Raw genomic sequence first — 16,765 nt, 5'->3', positions numbered from 1 at the left:
ACACAGTTAAAGGTTGGCTCTGGGAGGATTTATTCTTTTGAGACCCTCCATAAAAGCCTTTATGGCAGGTACTCTAAAAAGTGATAGTTGTGGTCTATTTTGTAGGTATGCTGCAATGGCAGTAAGATGCAGTCTAATAGATGTGTTCGCTACGTTACATCTTTGGAGGTGTAGTAAGTATCGTATGATGTGTTGAATAGACACATCTAGAGGATTGATGTTGTTGTTATGACAGTATATTACAAAACGTTTCCACTTGCCTGCATAACATGCCCTAGTGGTGGGACGTCTAGCTTCTTTAATAATGTTCATACAGTCAAGGGGAAGGTTAAGGTAACCGAACTCTAGGACCTCAGGAGCCAGATCGCTAGGTTGAGCTGAGCTGGGTCCGGGTGTCTGATCTCTCCATGGTTCTGGGTTAGGAAGCGTGGAGACAGGCATAGCTTTTGGTGCGGTACCAAAGAAAGTTGCAGAAGTGTGGTGTACCACGGTTGTCTGGCCCAAGTTGGAGCAACTAGAATGAGAGTTGGGGAATGTTGCTGTAGTTTGCGCACTACTAGTGGAAGCAGTGGGAGAGATGGAAAAGCGTACGCAAATTTGCCGGACCAGTTTATCCATATAGCATTGCTTTTAGACAGCGGGTGTGGATATCTGGCGGTGAAGCTTGGTCATTTGGCGTTTTTGTGGGTGGCGTGGGTGCGCGGGGTCTATCTGAGGTTGCCCCCGCATCTGAAAGAACGGTTGAAGAACTTGTGGATGAAGTTCCCACTCGTGGATCTGTTGCGTCTGACGGCTTAACAGATCTGCTATGGTGTTTTGTACCCCTGGAACATGCTGGGCTAAAAGGAAGATGTTTAGAGGTATAGGCCATCTCCATATCTGCTGCGCTAACAGAGAGCTGCAGAGAGTGTGTCCCTCCTTGTTTGTTTATGTAGTACATGGCTGTCATGTTGTCTGTGCAGACTAAGACAGCTTTGCCAAATATCTGCTTTTGGAATGCTTTTAGGGCTAGAAATATGGCTAGTAACTCCTGGTGGTTGATGTGGAGTAACTTTTGTGGCAGTGTACACCTGCCCTGCATGGTGTGATGCAGTAGGTGAGCTCCCCAGCCGGAGAGCGATGCGTCCGCTTCTCATGACTATTTGAGGAACTGGCTTTAGGAACGGTCGGCCCTTGGAAAGGTTTTTGGTGCTCCACCATTGCAGAGAGCGGCAAGTCCGACCATCTACCAACACTAGGTCTTTTATTTGACCTTGAGCCTGGTTCCATTGTCGTGCTAAGCACTCTTGAAGAGAACGCATCTGTAGTCTTGCATGAGGCACTATGAATATGCAAGAGGCCATCATTCCTATGAGTTGCATGAACACTCGAGCTGGAAGAGAGTGTTGCGGTTGGAATTTTGTTAGAAGAGCTTGCATATTTGTTATCCTGGCAGAAGAGGGATAAGCTGGCGCTGTTGATGTGTTTATTGTGGCACCAAGATATTGTTGTACGTGGGATGGTTGCAGATGGGACATGGTGTGGTTTACTGTAAACCCCAAGAAGTCGAGTAATTGGATGGTGGTGTGAGTGTGTTGTACACACTGACTGCATGAGCTGGCTTTTATGAGCCAGTCGTCGAGATATGGGAAGACGTGAAAGTGATGTATTCTTAAGTGTGCTGCTACTACTGCTAGGAACTTGGTAAAATCTCTTGGTGCTGTTGTGACTCCGAATGGAAGTACCTTGAATTGATAGTGCTGACCGCCCAGTACAAATCTGAGATACTTTCTGTGAGCAGTGTAAATGGGAATGTGGAAATAGGCGTCCTTGATATCTATAGTGACAAGGAAGTCATTTTGTAAAAGGAGAGAAGGACCTGCTGGAGCGTGACCATATGAAAGTGGTCTGATTGTATGTAAAGGTTTAGTGGTCTGAGGTCTAGAATAGGCCTTAGAGAGCCGTCCTTTTTTTGGGACAAGAAAGTACAGGGAGTAAACTCCCTTGTTTTGTTAATGCAGTGGAACTGGTTCTATTGTGCTTTTTTGTAGGAGGGATATTACCTCCTGCCTTAGCAGAAGCAAATGTTCTTGTGACATTGGGCGCTGTTTGGGTGGCATGTTTGGGGTAGATGTTAGTTCGAGACAGTAACCTGATTGAATTATTTGTTGCACCCTGTCTGATTTGATGTTGGTCCAGACCGGAAGGAATTGTTGTAGTCTTACCTCAACTGGAGTGGAATGTGGTGGGGGGAGTGGAGGGAAGTCATTGGGCAGGGGTGGAGGCAGAGCGGGAGTTATTAGTTTTGCCTCTGCCTTTGTTGTTGTTACCCCTGTAACCCCCTCTTTGGTAGCCCCTACTGTAGGTGGATTGGGTAGGGGCTTTGTAGGAAGTAGAGGGACTATCTGAGGAGTAGCCTCTGGTGGTGCTTCTGTAGGATGAGTGACGAAAGGAGTGTCTGGGAGCTTGCGTTTGCAAGGCTCCCATAGATTTAGCTGTGTCAATATCCTTTTTCATTTTTTCAAGGGATACGTCCACATAAGTGTTGCTCATCAAAGGGTTGATTGAGGATGGCACTTTGAACTTCAGGTTTGAAACCTGTAATGCGTAGCCAAGCATGCCTATGCAAAAGGACACTGGTATTAATCGCCCTTGAAGCAGTATCTGCTGCATCTAGGGCACAACGAATACCCTCTTGTAAAAGTTAATTGGCCCTATTTTTGTACTTGTCTGGAAGGTGCTGCATTATGGATTCTAACTCATCATAATGTGCCCTGTCTTATCTTGCTAGTAGTGCCTGAGTTTGGCAATTCGCCATAGGTTTGCTGCCTGTGACACTGTTCTTATGCCCGAGGCATCAAGGAGCTTAGACTCTTTATCTGGTGGGGGAGCCTCGGCTTGATGTTTGGGAATTGGCTCTTTTGCGGCGTTGGAGACTACAAGTGGTGCAGGCCCTTTAATGTAGGGTGGATCTGAGGGGGCAGCCTTATACTTCGCCTCAATTCGGGGGTTGATGATTCGAGCCCTAACTGGATCATTAAAGACCTCTGGCGCATGCTTAATGACCCTTTTAAGCATGGGTAAAATTGAGGTGGACCTTTGTGTGGTGTCAAAGGTATCCATAAGGAAATCTTCCTCTACTGGGTCAAAAATGTAGGTCAACCCCATGGTATTGGGCAGCCCTATGGACAAGTTGGTTAAATCCCATAGTGTCCCTTGGTGGGGAAGGCCTGGAGGGGTATATGTCATCTTGTGGCATGTTAGGGACGTCTGGGGTGCTATAATCATCCCAAGGGTCAGGTGAGCCAGGAGGACTAACATTATCTAGTGGCTCATTATCTGCACCACCATCTGTGCCATCAGAGGTGTCATCCCTGTTATCATCTTCTAATGGAGTAGGAGATGGTGTAGGGGAGTGATGTGGTGGAGGAGGAGGTGGAGGAGGAGGTGGAGGAGGTGGAGGAGGAGGTGGAGGAGGAGGAGGAGGAGGAGGAGGAGGAGGAGGAGGAGGAGGAGGAGGAGGAGGAGGAGGAGGAGGAGGAGGAGAAAGGTATCCTTAGCGGAGAGGTTGCAATGTCCTTCTTAGGATGAGGAGCCAGTCCAGGCGTGTCTAATGGTCGTTTTTTAGAACTAGGAGTCAATCGACCAGTTTTGGGATCTTTTACAAGAGTCTTTTGTGTAGGATCTGGATGAAATAGTTCCTCTGTGGGAAGTAGATCCTTCGGTGTCGAGGTCTTTGATTCCGTAGGCTTTTTCGGCACCGAACCGGTAGCATCTTTCGGCTTTGAAACATGTTCTTTTGCAGTGTCTTTGGCCGGTGGAACGTGTGATTTTTTTCGGCTCCGAGGCATGGGAGCTGGGTCCTTTTGGTGGCAATTTTTTGCTCAGCTCCGAGTGTGGTTTTGGTGCCAGGGAGCCGGTGCCAGTCTTCAGCGCAGAGTGCTTAGATGTGGAAGCAGCTGGCATGGAGGAGGAAGAAGATCGCTTCTTTTTCAGTGCCGGTAGGTGTGTGCCGGCACCGGGGGTAGGCTGACTCGAGCCTGAGTCGTCTAAAGGCTTATTAGGCTTATTTGCCGAGTCTGAAGGCAGGGCATGAGAAGCAGTCTCTGGGTGTACACCCGGGCCCAAAGGCGAGGTTGTGACCGAAGCCTTTTTGGAGGGTGTCTAAGAAGGGTCGGGGTCGACGTGTGAACTTAAGACCTGCTGTGCCGGAGTGATGTCCTCGACGTCTAAGTTGTCGGCCTCGGTGTTGCTGTCGACGCCATGTTCTTGCTCCTGTTCTGGCACGTCGACACCCTCTTGGAAGATGTCGTCTGGGATCGAAGATGACGAGCGAGCCATTGTTCTTTGAGCTCGTCAGTCCCGAATCGTCTTCTTGGAGTAGAAGGAGGCACAAGCGGAACAGTCTCTGGCCTTGTGCTCCAGTGAGAGGCAAAGGTTGCACACCTCATCGAGATCAGTGTGGGGAAACTTCGACAGACATTGAGGACACTTCTTAAATGGCGTCCTTTCCATGAGCGAGAAGATAAGGCCCAGGTAGGCCCGAAAGCCTTCGTCGACGACCGGAATCAAAGACTTCGAAGTTGTGAAGAGTCGCATTGATTGGAAACGGGTTCGAGACAATACCGTCGAAAATGTTGAGGCTTGCACGTCGAAGGGGAATCGGTTCCAAACCAGAGCGCAGGAAACACATCCGAGCCCGATGGCGGAAAAAAACAATCTAATGATGGAGCCGATACCCATGCGCAGTGTAATCCAAAGTAGGAGTCACCTATCTTGTGATTTCCTTAGACTTTTCAAGACAAAAACACTGCAAACATCCAGGTCCAACAGTAGGTGGCAATCTATGCACCGTGTGTAATCTGCAGCTCATATACCTCGAACATCTCATTATATTCAACTGGATTTATATTTCAGCGGACAGAATATCCATCACCATTGTGACCACTCCGCCGAGATTTACATCAGGCCCTAAGCTCCTTGCCAGCTGTGTCTCATGGTTCTGTGATTTCATTACTGAACACCTGCTACAATATTCAATCAAAATGACCATAAGGGTACGGAAACAGGGAGACAGGAGTTAAACCCTGTCTCTCACATGCACATGAAAAGTAACTCGATCAGGGACCTTTTTAACGGTGGTAGTTGGGGTGGGGTAGGGGAGACAGAACTGTTTCTCTAAAGGTAGTGACTTGTAGTTATTATTCAGTAACAAACCCGGAATCTTGCATGGCTACATCAATAACAGTGCAAGTAATCTTTTCATTATTTGCCTAAGGGTGGCTAATGGATATTGTTGTACCAATAATCCACACAGAGATTGAATCACAATATGTGTGTAACTTTCAAACCTGAAATTGTGTCTACGATCCACAGTATAAACTCTTAATATGTGGACGAGATGTACTTTGGTGGAGACATTGCTTTAAGTTTCAATTGCAAAACCATGTCCAATGGTGCTTATAGGATCGATACATACATGTATTAGTGCCTGAGACTGACACCAGGGGAGAGAGGGTATCAAGTAAGCACTGGCAGAGTTGGAGATCTCCAGGGACTTTTGTGTCAGGAACAGGGCTAGCAAAGGGCAGACTGAAGGCGTTCAGCCATACCCATCAGTTTCTGACTTTCCATGGAAATTGCTGTGTCAGGCTCATGTTAAGTGATCATAGGGTTCAATAAAGTAAACAGGGCTCGTCCAGGATGTATGCTAACGCTTTGTGCATGGAGTACTTTTTGTTGAAGTATAGAGACTTCCAAAGTGCATCCTACTACTTTGTGTGATGAGTAAATAGGGGAGTGCAGGGGCGTCATGCAATCACCAGAACCTTCTATTCATTACCAGAAGCATTAGATGACCTAGCTAGCACATTCCACTTCGCACCAGAAGTGACAAAAAGTGGCTCAAACTGCATGATAACCTTGGAGAGATTGCACATAGCATTAATCTGTAACTAATCTGGTATAATATTTCTACCATCGGGTCCATCAATATGTTTCTCAAAGAAGCCTATAGGTAATGATGTTGTATGTAGCGGTCTACCCAGACCTCCAGGTGTTTTAAACATTTGACTTCCTGCATGCAGCTTGGAGGATACCTTAAATAATAGATAACATGGAACAGATAAAAAATGTAAAATATGTATATGCCTATTTGCAACATTTCTTACTAGACCAACCAACAACTTTGTGTTCTCTCATGTGATCAACATGCCCACCATTCCTTCTACTTTACCTTCTTCATCGACGCGGAATCCAAACTCATCATAACGGAACTCGGGCTGCTCCTCCAGCTCCTCCTTCTGAAAGGGAGGAACAAATATTTTTCTCAACACTTACTCCCCAAACTAAACGACAAAGTACTCTTTCCTCAGAAAGCTAGCCCAAAGTCCCCAAAAATACCTCTCCAACTGGTGAACTCATAAATCACAGTAGAGAGGCGCTAATGCCAGAAGCATGGGAAAACCTATTCAACATAAAGGAATCATCTACTTAAGGAACTTTTTGAACTGGCTTTGTGGATACATTCGGGGTTGATTTATAACAGTTCTCATGGGTTCCCAAAAAGTATGCACATACGCACCTGAGTGTACTTGGCTAGGATGTCCTGGGGCCACATGCTTGCTGTCAGGGCAGAGAAGGGCCCGCCAGGGGCTGGCGTATGATTGCCTGAAAGAGTCAATGAAATATCATTTATGAAAAATACATGACATGAAAAAGCCCGAAGTTTCTGAGGGAAAACACTAACAGAAACACATCAGAATGGTCCTAGCATGCCAAGAATGAACTCATTGTTTCGGCACTGCAGAACCAAGCCCCAGGAGCTGCCCCAAAATGTTGCTACGAAACACAATGTTTCGGCTCACTAGGCTCAATCCAACCAGTGAGCTCCTCAAAATTGATGACAAGTTGGCTTCCTAGTGTTGGTGAAACCAACACATGAACATTTGAGAACAAACATTTTAGATAAACCTTAGAATTGACCTAGTACATCAGCATCATAAAATGCGCACAAGGCATCAACACCCCGGACCCAACCCAATGTGCTCACCACAGAATGGATTTAATGTGCCGAAACCCTACATTTAACCCAACTTGTAAGCACCATAGGATAATCTAAACATTTCACCTCACTAGAATCCACTTTACACTTTGGAACCCTAGAATCCCCTCCAATGTATCAGCACCCTGGAATTCAACTAATGTACAGATACCTTAAAATCGCCTCAAACTGTCGGAACCCTGGAACTACCCCAATAGAAGACCATCAAAGAATGAACCCATTACATCGGCTCCATATAATAAAGCACCTGAGAATCAACACAGTGCGTCGGACAATTCCACTCAAATGTGCAAGCATCAGAAAATCAATCCAACATGTCAGAAGTACAGATTCACAACAAGAGGCTCTAGACCTGCTGCCACTTACCTGACATGACTCCTGGGAACTTCACAAGCAGAGGCTAGAATTCAGTAACCTGGGAAGAGAAGAGATGACAGTGAGCAAGGAGACAGCGATCGGTGTGTTGCTGTTTCCAGTGTCAACTAAAGGGTGAGTACAGCAAGTCCATGCCCAAACAACCCCACCCTGAAGTATGTACTGGGTCCATGGCATCTTCCTGGGTGGGTTTGGGAGTCTTGTCTGTGGTGCGGTCCGATATAATGCATTATTGATATGCAATGCGCTGCCGCTAACACAACATTAATAGTTCAGTACAATGCACAACTGCAACTGCTGCAAGCTTCATTAGAAAATGTTCCTTTTTTTAACACTTCTGTGTGCTAGTCTAAACAGCTATTGCCCAAGCAAATATTTATGATTGAAACCACCAAAAACACTTAAAAGAAGACATATTTCCATATTTTCCCACTTTTAAAATTAAATTTAAACAAGAAAACAGATGTTTTGTCTGCTTTTATTTGTAAAAATCAGAAAAAGAGGAAGACTCTGCGCCTTAGTCATAGTACAATACTACATCCACGCTATTCAAATGGGATTTCTCTGACACACACTCCCATTCCAATATGGCGTACGGTGGCCATATTCTCTTCTGTCTGTTTTAAGTCACACCCCTTAAATGAAAGATTTTGTGACAAATGAGTAATACCTAGGACAATGTGATCTGAAGCTCACCATCATTTTGGCTGTCAAGGTAGCTTTCTGATGGTGTTCTCCATTTTATAGTCATTCAAGGCAGGATATTTAGTAACTTCACTACTTGCACCTTATAAACTGGAGTATACTTAGGAATTTTGTCCCACGTTGTGACCGGCCAAGATCAGGGTGACCTGACTTTTGAAAAAACGATGATGGCCCCAACCCCTTCAATCCAGTACTGTCCTCTATCCAAAAAAGGGAACATTGTCTGACAGTACTACTAGTGGGGCACTGGGGATGGTGGAGAGAGATGTGCGTGGAAATCGATTTACTACTTACGAGTATCATACCCTTGCTCTTAAGTTTGGGTCACATTTTTCTCCCAGCTCAAGGGAACAGATTTCCAGACAGGAACGGAGGGTGACTACCTCGACCAGGCTTCAAATGCCATAACACTGTCATGACAACGTGAGCCTCTGTTTCGGAAGCTCGCTTTACCAGGGCAACTTACTACTATTTTACAATCTGTGATGTCCTTCAAGAATTCTGTCCATAGCCTGAAGTACACATTGGAAGGCTCATCATACCACAATCAGTACTGTAGGTGCTCAGTTTAGGAAGGCAGAGATTTAGGAGAGCCATGGCTCCTGTGGATGGTGGAGGGTGATTTTTGAAGTCTAGGTCTGAAGGTCCCTCCCAAATTCTCTGATGCTCATAACCTGTACAAGCAGTTGGTGGGTGATCAGGCTAAAGTCATGGAAGTTGTGAGGTGTTTGCATTTCTTTGCATCAAAAGAACTGCACCTCTAAAAAAAAAAGGTCTATTGAACAGTCATGCAAGCCAGCATATAGGGACTGTTCGGACAATAAATTGCTATATTATGTATTTGTATGGTGCACGTTTCGTCATTTGCATGACCCCGCAGACTTGGTACCCTCTTATTGTGGTTTTAAGGATTCTGCTGCACACAGTGTCTGGTGGTGCTTGTGAAAGTGTTTGTTTTATTGTTGATAATTAGATGTGTTTTAAGTTAGTTGTTTGTTGGGTGTGGCCAGATTCTAACAAAGGTGAAAATAAATGTTAATTTGGTTTCTGGCTTCCTGTGTGTTAGAACTGGGGGTCTCTAGTTGGCAGAGTTAAGTACCTTTGTCCGAATAGGGACCCTTGGTTCTAGTCAGGGTAAGGGGCTACACTTCTAAATAAACCCTGCTCACCCCCTTGCTAGCTTGGCACGAGCAGGCAGGCTTATGTCAGAGGCAGGGTATAAAGCATTTGTTAACACATACAGTAATACAGTGAAAACACTACAAATGGATACCTCACCAGTTTAGAAAAAGTAGTAATCTTTACTATACTTAACACAAGACCAAACAACAGATATCCACAATACTGTAATCAAAAATAGACTTTAAAATGGTAGAAAATAGCTTTGCTCATTTGCTTTGTTTGCGACACTTAACTCTCAAAGTACCTTAGATGCGTCAATTAAAACAAACAAAAGGGTCACAGAGGAGTTTATGCGCAGTTCCTTACACTAAGGGAAGTGGATGCGTCTGTTACTTACTGCTGCACAGGGGAGTGGAGGCTTGCTTCCTTACTGAGTGGGGAGTTGATCCGTCGTTTCTTACAGCGGCCCGTTGACAATGCGAAGATCCAGTGCGATGCGACAAAATTGCGTCTTTGATGCGATGCAACAAGGTTGGATGCAATGGGTGCACGCCCGACGGTCGTGCGGCAAACTCGGTAACTTCTGAGCCGCGACAGGCCTTGCGACACGCTTCTCTAGTGATGACGAGACGGCGACCTCTGCGGCTGCGACATGCTTCTCCAGTGATGCAACATGCTTCGTCGATGATGCGACGGCGAACAGCTGCGGCACGCTTCTTCGACGATGCGACGGCAACTGCTGCGGCGGCGACAAGCTTCTTGTTACGTCGCGCTTCCAACTCCCAGCGACATGCAGTCTCCTCAGAGGGCCCAAACAACAGTAGGCACCTCTCTGCAGGTAGAATTCCCAGCAAGGGAATTTAGGTGATCTGGTGGTGAAGTCTTGCATCCCTGAGACTTCAGGCAGGAGGCAAGCACACTTCAAGCCCTTGGAGATTCTTCCTCAAGATTATGAAAAGTTCACAAAAGTCCTTTCCTTGGCAAAAAAGTAACCACTACCGGCCAACCCCAGAAATAGCATAACAGCACAGGGGCAGTCTCCTCCTGCAGCTTCCTTGGTTCTTCTCCTTGGCAAAGGTTTGTCTTACCAGAAGGGATCTAAAGTTCAGGGGTTTCAGCTCTCATATTTATACCCCAAACGTCTTTGTTCTCTATGTGTGAGGGGTCCTGGACCCAGTCCAAACCAGTTCTGGGTGCACTCCGCCAGTTAACAACTTCTTCCTTGGTCACTGTCGGCCAGGGTCATCAGACACACCACAGGAGGTAGAGCCAGCATGTGGAAGGCAGGCACAGCCCTATTCAGGTCCAGGTGCTACAACTCCCACCACTCCAAATGCAGATAGGTCTATTCAGCCTAGTGCTGACTCACTCAGGCTCCTGGAGCCACCCCAGCCCCTGTCACTCACAAACCAGACACGGAATACACAAACCTAGCAGAGACATGCTGGATGGTTAGGCAAGAAAATACCTACTTTCTAAAAGTGGTATTTTCAAACATAGAATGTAAAAATCACCCTCACTAAAAGATGTATTTTAACATTCTGAGTTCAGGCATTCTAAACTCGAATATCTACCTAGTTCCCTGAGTCAGTTAGGATTAGGATTATAAAATGTTATTATCAAACTGCCCATTCTGGCCTATGGGAACAGGTAGCCTTGCAATAGTGAAAAACGAAATTGGCTGTAATTCACTATCAGGACATGCCACACACATCATGTCCTACCTTTTACCTGCAATGCCCCCTGCCCATGGGGTGTACCCTGGGCCTTTCTTAGGGGTGACTAACATGTAGAAAAGGGAAGGATTAGGGACTGGCAAGTGTGTGCACTTGCCTGGTCATCATGGCAGCCCCAAGTTGCAACCAGGCTATGCAATGGCAGGCCTGAGCCACATTTTACAAGCTGCTTGTAAGCTGGGTCTCAAAAACCCAAAAATGCAAAGTGTTACTGGATGAAATCCACTGTTCCTGAAAAAGTCAAGCATTTCATATGATCAGTTGGATGTTGTGATATTACATGTTAGAATGTGGATTAGTTCATTTCCAATACTGTACCCGCTTGATCCACATGTGAAACCAATATAAGCCCTGTACAGCTATTTTAAGAAACTACACTTTTCATTCACATCCTACTTGTAACAAACACTGACGAGGCAATATATTATTGTTTTTAAATAGTGAATATGTTTTTATTAAAGCCTTAACAGCGGCGGCAAATCCGCCGCGGTGCGGGTGTTCCATTAAGTGGGTGGGGCCGCGTCGGCCAACGGACGTGCGCAGCACTACCGAGGTAGTGCTTGCGACAGCCGTTGGCCGACAGGCACTCTTAAAGGGTTAAGCTTCACTAAAAGCCAAGGCAGGTATAGCAGAAGCAGCAGTGCAAGCTTTTCTAACACAATAAAAGTAGATTGACTAATGAAAGTGTGAGTGGCAGAGTGTCTGTGTGTGAGCGTGAGAGAGAACAAATGTATGAAAGAGTGCAAGTGATATAGTGAGAACGTGTGTGAGTGAGAGAATGTGTGTGTCAGTGTATGTGTACTATGCATGCAAGTGTGCTGCTGGTCTGGTATACTAGAAGTTAGTCTTGCCTTATGAACAAGGGCATTAACAGAATGGTTAACTACAGGCCCTGAGATGCTTCTATGAAGACACCATCATTGGCTAATGGGACTCAAACTGTAATTGAAAAAGCCGCTAACCCAGTCATACTCAGCAGCAGGGACACTGTACATGTGCCTCGCACCTGGCCGAAGGCCCTGACATGATGCAGGTAATTCTTAGCATACAGGGTGAATCCATAAGAAAACGTTGGAACTGATATTTGAGGTAACTCTTGTCATAAGATTGCCTGTACTCATTTTATAGGGAGTGTCAATGGCAAAATGTTGACCCTTGTATACCGGAGGGGATTTTTAGAGGTACCCAAGGTTGTGGCTGAAGTATCCCTGGTAAATTTCTGGCACTGTCAAACTGAATGTACTCTTGACTTAAGGGTCCCACCCATGAAAAAATTATGAACCTGGTGTAGTAAAAGTAATTTCTGACTTGACAATTGAAGAAAAAAATGAGATTTACTCCTAGGAAAGGCCAGGATTCACTGGTGCACCATGAAAGTACTGGAATATTTCATGAATGCCCATAGGGTCGACGGTGTTTTAGAAATTTGATCCCAAAAGTTTCAAAAATTTCTCAGGGAAGAAGTCTACAAGAAATATGTTAGCTTGTTTGGCTTGCTCGAATTTGGGAGAAGTTTCACACCCCACCACTTACATAGATATTGTTCCTCATATAAAGAGTATGAGGTCAGAACGCACCCCATTTCTGAAATGCTTGTCCTGCCCCATTGCTGGGAGCAGAACTGGATTTAAGGCGATGCAAATGGTGCAGCCGCATCTGGCATTAACTTTGGTAGGGGGCGCTGTGTTTAAAAAAAATGTGGTTTAAAAGCACATGAACTTCCTTGTGCATCAGGTAGTTTTCAGGCAACAATATAACTCTGGTGATTAATGTTCCTACTAGTGAGAGTTCACAATTTTGTCTGGTTGCAGTTTTGGCTCATCGTAAAGTAGCATGACGGGTTAATGTGCCTGCTGCAAAGAAAGTGTAGCATGGAGATCACAGAACGGAGAGTGAGTGAACTATGAGTAGCACTATAAAAAGTGAAATGTACATTAGAGAGAGGCTATGGAAAGATTAGGTCTCTGTATGAGTGGCAGTGGAGGAATTCATGAAGGAGGATATGGGGTGGAGAGCACCAAAATAAAAAGGCTTGGGTAACGGCCGCCACCATCGCTTGAGCCTGGCCCTGGCTAGCTAGGAGTCTTTGCTCTCCCCCACTGCCCTCCCCCGACCCCCTCTAGTTTGGGTCTAGTTGCGCCCCTGGAAGCAGGAGTGATAGCAACACCCTATCACACCAGATGGCCAAGTCCTGGAATGGCCTCCCCCTCCATACATCCCCCACCATGCAGGAGTTTAAGAAGGATCTGAAGGCCCGGCTCTTCCTCTTCCCTCTTCGACTACCTCATCTCAGCAGCAGCAACCTCTCTCACCCCTCCCTCAGCGCCTGGATACCCTCAGGGTGATATGCAGAGCTCTACAAAGCCTATTTGAATGATTGAGTGACACTCTTTGGTCACTCGGACACCCATTCACGGCCAAGCGCAGCTGTGCTGAGTACAGGTGATATATTCTACTTTAAGTGCACTGTTGGCCTAATCTGTGTGTGGGGTGGGGGAGTAGGGGGGGCTAGTAGAAAGCTTTGTGCCGCTTTTGTTGGTGGGGCCGATATTGCAAAACCGGCCCCCAGCAACAACAAAAACAACCCCCCCTCCCACCCATGGGTCTAAAAACGGGTTGCCCACTGGGGAAACACCCGGTGCCCGCTACAACCAGTCCGGCCCTTATCACAAAGAATGAACAAATATCCGCACAGTCAAAAGTGAAGTCTAGTAAACAGAGGCCATTGTGCCGGGCCCTTGGAGAGGGAGTCTACCTCAAGAACACTGGGCCTCTGAGCGCTATTCTAGGGCCGAGAGACCACGGTGTCCAAGCAGACTGCGATGGGGTCGTCGGATGAGCCGCGGTGGGAGCCAGAGGAGAAGAGAACTACTTCTAGGATCCCGGCGGGTATGGGGGGGCTTCCAGTGCCCCTACATGTTCATGAGGAAGGGGGCAGCGGCTTGGCTGAGCGGAGGGGGCAGTGTTTGGGGACAGTGAAGGATGAGAAGCAGTGAGGAGTGCAGCGCGCCAGGAGCCCGAGACGCCCTCAGTTTAGCGCCTCGAAGCACTGGTGGTGCACTGCAGGCGCACCGGTCTAGACGGTGACTCTTTGGCTTGAAAGGGAGGGTGTGGCAGCCGGCTGGACAGGATATTCCGGTCGGAGCGCTCGCTCGAGGAAGGACAAGTAATCCAGCGCCCGGAGTAGATCTAGGCGCTGATATAGACCCGCCCTAGCTCTAGAGAGGTCCTGCTGCCTGAGGCGGAGTCTGGGCACGATGGAGCGGTTCAGTCCATCACAGATCTTCCCACTCAGCCACACCTCAACCCCAGCCTCTGGCGGGCAAGTCCACTCGGTGCCAACCCGAGGGCCGGGCGGCGAAGGTCCCAAGTTACCAGGAGACTCGAACGGGAAAGCTTTTAGATCCACAACTGAAGCATGAATGCCGACTCAGCCCTGCGAGGACCTGATCCAGACACCCGAAGTGTGCTCACGGAACGCTGAAGCGAGGCTCGCCTCAAGGCGCTATGCTTCGGTTACGTCTCGCCCAATGGGTTGTGACTCTCACAGCAATCGGATAGAAGTGGACACATGATCTAGCTATTTTGTTTATTTAACACATATTCATTCCAAAAGGATCCTCCCGCTATATTAAAAAAACACACACACATAGGGTTCATAAAAAGGAAAACTGCATTTTTAGCAGATGACATTCACGATGTCTTTCCCTGATAGTTGATGCTTTTCTCTTGCATGGGAGCAGAGGAACACTATTTTACTAACACTGTTTCTTCTACCTAGAAGGGTAAGATACTTAGTGTATCGAAAATCAGGGTTATATGCATGAAACAGGCCTCCGTGGACAAGCTTCTTTTAAAGGCGTGCTTCTCCTATCTACGTCCCAATAAGGTTATAAACGGGGTCTGTCGAAGAGAGGTTCTTTCGTGTTCACACACACGACCTTTGGCAGCAATGCTTTATATTAAAGGCAATTCATCCGAAGTAACACCGTACAATTCAGATTTAAGATGGATATTTCTCATCCAAACGGCCTTCAAGGTTCAATATATGGGACCTTAAAAAGACATGCATGATGCTTTGCATTTTACTGACCTCAAACTCCCTCTGGTAGGAAGAGCAGCTTTGAGAACATGAACAGTAAAATAACTGCAGCTGTGAGAAGTGTCAGTAAAATAACTGCAGCTTTGAAAACAGTGTCAGTAAAAAAACTACAGCTTTGAAAACAGTGTCAGTAAAATAATTGCAGCTGTGAGAAGTGTCAATAAAATACCTGCATCTTTGAGAAGTGTCAGTAAAATAACTGCAGCTTTGAGGACAGTGTCAGTAAAATAACTGCAGCTTTGAGGACAGTGTCAGTAAAATAACTGCAGCTTTGAGAACAGTGACAGTCAAATAACTGCAGCTTTGAGGACAGTGTCAGTAAAATAACTGCAGCTTTGAGAACAGTGACAGTCAAATAACTGCAGCTTTGAGAACAGTGTCAGTAAAATCACTGCAGCTTTGAGAACATGGACAGTAAAATAACTGCAGCTTTGAGGACAGTGTCAGTAAAACAACTGCAGCTTTGAGAACATGGACAGTCAAATAACTGCAGCTTTGAGGACAGTGTCAGTAAAATAACTGCAGCTTTGAAAACAGTGTCAGTAAAATAACTACAGCTTTGAAAACAGTCAGTAAAACAATTGCAGCTGTGAGAAGTGTCAATAAAATACCTGCAGCTTTGAGAAGTGTCAGTAAAATAACTGCAGCTTTGAGAACAGTGTCAATAAAATACCTGCAGCTTTGAGAAGTGTCAATAAAATAACTGCAGCTTTGAGGACAGTGTCAATAAAATAACTGCAGCTTTGAGGACAGTGTCAGTAAAATAACTGCAGCTTTGAGAACAGTGTCAGTAAAATAACTGCAGCTTTGAGAACAGTGACAGTCAAATAACTGCAGCTTTGAGAACAGTGTCAGTAAAATAACTGCAGCTTTGAGAACAGTGACAGTCAAATAACTGCAGCTTTGAGAACAGTGTCAGTAAAATAACTGCAGCTTTGAGGACAGTGTCAGTAAAATAACTGCAGCTGGGGGAAGTGTCAGTAAAATAACTGCAGCTTTGAGAACATGGACAGTAAAATAACCATAGCTTTGAGGACAGTGTCAGTAAAACAACTGCAGCTTTGAGAACATGGATAGTAAAATAACTGCAGCTTTGAGAACAGTGTCAGGAAAATAATTGCAGCTTTGAGAACAGTGTCAGTAAAATAACTGCAGCTTTGAGAACAGTGACAGTCAAATAACTGCAGCTTTGAGGACAGTGACAGTCAAATAATCGCAGCTTTGAGAAGTGTCAGTAAAATACCTTCAGCTGGGAGAAGTGTCAGTAAAATAACTGCAGCTTTGAGAACATGGACAGTAAAATAACTGCAGCTTTGAGGACAGTGTCAGTAAAATAACTGCAGCTTTGAGGGCAGTGTCAGGAAAATAACTGCAGCTTTGAGAACAGTGACAGTCAAATAACTGCAGCTTTGAGAACAGTGTCAGTAAAATAACTGCAGCTTTGAGAACAGTGACAGTCAAATAACTGCAGCTTTGAGGACAGTGTCAGTAAAATAACTGCAGATTTCAGAAGTGTCAGTAAAATAACTGCAGCTGGGAGAAGTGTCAGTAAAATAACTGCAGCTTTGAGAACATGGACAGTAAAATAACTGCAGCTTTGAGGGCAGTGTCAGTAAAACAACTGAAGCTTTGAGAACATGGACAGTAAAATAACTGCAGCTTTGAGAACAGTGTCAGGAAAAT

The 16,765-nt window shown here is 45.9% G+C and overlaps 1 protein-coding gene across 3 annotated transcripts in view; it reads right to left on the bottom strand.

Moving 5' to 3' along the window:
- Positions 1–16,765, bottom strand: part of SGSM3 (small G protein signaling modulator 3) — a 288,821-nt gene that overhangs the window by 146,607 nt on the left and 125,449 nt on the right. For all 3 annotated transcript variants that reach the window (XM_086963472.1, XM_086963474.1, XM_086963473.1), the window contains 3 exons: positions 7,409–7,457; positions 6,563–6,648; positions 6,215–6,281 (listed from right to left, as the gene is read on the bottom strand). In XM_086963472.1, the coding sequence (XP_086819598.1) occupies positions 6,215–6,281; positions 6,563–6,648; positions 7,409–7,415 (160 nt within the window). In that variant the 5' untranslated portion in view covers positions 7,416–7,457. The remainder of the gene's footprint in view (positions 1–6,214; positions 6,282–6,562; positions 6,649–7,408; positions 7,458–16,765) is intronic.

Source organism: Lissotriton vulgaris, chromosome 1_1, assembly GCF_964263255.1.
Source record: "Lissotriton vulgaris chromosome 1_1, aLisVul1.2, whole genome shotgun sequence".
Classification (NCBI taxonomy): domain Eukaryota; kingdom Metazoa; phylum Chordata; class Amphibia; order Caudata; family Salamandridae; genus Lissotriton; species Lissotriton vulgaris.
This window is presented reverse-complemented; position numbering and strand designations above follow the sequence as displayed.